Here is a 2,977-nt window from a genome sequence, read left to right as displayed (position 1 = left end):
GAACCCTCGGTGCGCGAGTCCAACTCGCACTTGCCCGGTTTTTTCTTTCTTAATACAGAATGATCTTCTTGTAGTTACGTGGCTGTTTGGTATTATTTTAAGATTTTACTTCTATCTGGATTTTCTTACTAGATTCATGTCTTATCTATAACTTGATGGTAATACTATTATACTAATAATAGTGGTGTAGGGATTTTTTTTTAAAAAATATATATTTTTAATTTAATGAAGTAAGACTGTTTTTAAATAAATATTTATGATTATTAATCATAAAGAAAATGTAAATGCAAAATTTATTTATATATTTATTTACTTATATACATCAGAGAAGTTTAATTTACCTCATAAATACATTACTATAATTATACAATGTGTTATTCAATTGTCAAACAATGTTGTTTATGTTTAACACCATACATAAAATGCATAATTTTACCACATGTCTGTATACCACATCGATAACTATCAACCGCTGTTGATTTTTTACCAATATGATCTTTGCAGAATTTTAATGCACAAGGGTACCAAGGAATGGTTACTTTTATAGTACATAAACAGTGTGACCAGACTTTACCTGTATCTCGACATAATTTCAAATTAGAGTTTGGCGATTTATAGTTAATATATTCAACAGCTTGTAACAAATTTCCCAAGTACATGCCTAAATAAATAAAGTATACAAATTAATAAAATAAAATACATTTTAGAATGGGGATTGACCTTGAAAGGTAATTTTAGAATATTTTGTATGAGTGTAATGTTTAGCTAAATGTCTGAATATAATTAATGGGTTATTAAATTTTTCTTTATATATTTCAACAATGTTTTATTAATGAATAGATAAGAACTATAGTAAATATGTAATTTTCTTGGAGAATGTTCTTTGTTGGATCATAGAAAAACTTAAATTAATGAAGTATTGAAGAATACCAATGCGATACATTATTTAATATAGTAAGAGATTTGAACAAAGTATGTTTAATTTAGTATGGTCATAATCTTTTAAGTTTAGCTCTGTATATCCTACAAAAATTCTTTATAATGTATTTAGTTTTATCATCAACAAAATTGAACAAGATTTTCAGCAAGATGTTCTTTTTCTTCTAAAGTTTATTATAAATATATAGTGATATATTTATTAATATTGCTTAGAGTGCAAGAGCCTACTAAGATTTTTCTTAAGTTTTTGATAGAACATAATATATTTATACAAATAAAAATATAATAAATTCAATTGAATTTGTTAAAAATAAATAAAGTCGGATCTATGCAAGTGTAATTTATACTTTATATTTAGTTTTAATTACCTGGCACAGTAGCCCATTTATCAATGTCAACTTTGCTTGTAAAAGTTGTATCTTGTGCTTCAGAACATAATAATCCAACATGTTGTGATATATAATTACTATCTTTTAATTTAATTTTCATATCTATTGTAACATTAAATACGCCTTTATTTTCTTCTGCAACTCGAATTGTACCTGGATTTTTCTAAAAAAATTATTGTTTGTAATATACATTTATATACTATATAGTAATATTAACAGGGACAGCGTGAATAACTATATTATGAGTTGAGTATGACTCCCGCGTCCAGGAGATATATGGCTGAACTAGTTTATAATTTATATTCAAATAGTCACAAATGACCTGCATTAAAAATATGTGAAAAGAATTATGTTAAGTATGAACAAATTGGTGAGTAGGTACTTATTTATGGTAGTTGCTTCATAGGAAATAAAAGTTCACATAGTCCCTGTATTACTTTTTTATTCCATTTATATGAATACTTGTCTGAGTTTTGACATTGCATCTGGTGAGATGAATTCATTTGCATGTACGTGATTGACAAAACAAAGTATTTGATATGGCTTTTGACCACGTTCTTCTTCTCCAAGCAACAACACTTGTACTATTTGAACTTCCTAATAAAAACCAGTGCATTATTAATGTACTTACCCATTCTTCATTAATAAAGATACAACATCGAAAAACATAATATTTAAATAAAATTGTTTGTACCTTTGTGAAATCAATGTGTTGAGTTATTAATGTAGAGTCGGGTAGTTGTAATTCTACTGTAATTGTATCATCTGTTATATTTGCATTTATTATTTCTTTTATTACACCACCATCCTAAAATATTGTATTAAAAAAAATAATTAAAATAGAATGTAAAATTCTTCTGAATGAATTAGTTGGCTATGAATTTCATGATTACTTTAATTTTAACAATACATTTTTTGAACAAAATATTAGAAATTAAATAAGTCTTAATAAAAAAAAAGTACTTAGTATATCAATGTCAATGCACGTATTGATAGAGTATCAACTTATTTTACCACAAAGTGTATAACTTAAACCAAAATGCTAAATTTAATATATTAATATCACTAATTTAAACCTCTAATTAATTATTTGTTAAAAATTACCTGATCTTTAACATTAACAACTAAACAAGAAAAATGACAACTATAATTTAACATTATGCAAATAATATAAAAATAAATTATAAAAATATTGTTCATTTTTACACATAAATAATATTTTCACATAACCATTGTACATTTAATCAATGATATAATCGTTTAATAGTCTACTAATACTTAGTACCATGATTAATTTTGTTCCAATGTCAAATTAAAGATTATCCTGAGCCTGACTATATAATATCCGACAATACCTATTATTTATTAAACATTTCTATTTTTAATTTTGACGAAAATAATAATAATTGTAATAGGTATTGTATATTTGTATTTGAGATTCAAATATTGTTTGGAAAATTATTAATCAGATAATATGCTGTGATTATTGTTAATCAGTAATTTGTGATAATATATATAGATAAGAGAAATGGATATAAAAAAACCACGGTATACAGCAAGTTATAAATATTATTTCGGTTACGTCGGTCTGGTATCATCAAACGTGATAGCGCATGCGTTTGAACTTACTCCTACTGCTCCTACCCTCC

General features: G+C 25.2%; 1 protein-coding gene across 2 annotated transcripts; it reads right to left on the bottom strand.

The window, feature by feature from the left end:
- Positions 1 to 292: 292 nt before the first annotated feature.
- Positions 293 to 2,780, bottom strand: oaf (BRICHOS-like domain-containing protein out at first). 2 transcript variants are annotated; one of them, XM_015514542.2, is made up of 5 exons: positions 2,614 to 2,780; positions 2,023 to 2,136; positions 1,791 to 1,925; positions 1,308 to 1,491; positions 293 to 661 (listed from the first exon to the last, which is right to left on the bottom strand). In XM_015514542.2, the coding sequence occupies exons 1-5, from the start codon at positions 2,614 to 2,616 to the stop codon at positions 375 to 377; spliced, it is 723 nt and encodes a 240-aa protein (XP_015370028.2). In that variant the 5' UTR covers positions 2,617 to 2,780; the 3' UTR covers positions 293 to 374. The 2 variants fall into 2 exon arrangements, with proteins under 2 accessions (XP_015370028.2, XP_015370026.2); XM_015514540.2 differs by lacking the exon at positions 2,614 to 2,780 and adding an exon at positions 2,433 to 2,592.
- Between the last annotated feature and the right edge of the window lie 197 nt (positions 2,781 to 2,977).

This window comes from Diuraphis noxia, unplaced genomic scaffold (genome assembly GCF_037042655.1).
Source record: "Diuraphis noxia isolate RWA-SAM2 unplaced genomic scaffold, SU_Dnox_SAM2 contig0002, whole genome shotgun sequence".
In the NCBI taxonomy this organism is placed as follows: Eukaryota; Metazoa; Arthropoda; class Insecta; order Hemiptera; family Aphididae; genus Diuraphis; species Diuraphis noxia.
Note: the sequence above shows the minus strand (reverse complement) of the source record. Positions and strands in the feature narration are given on the sequence as shown.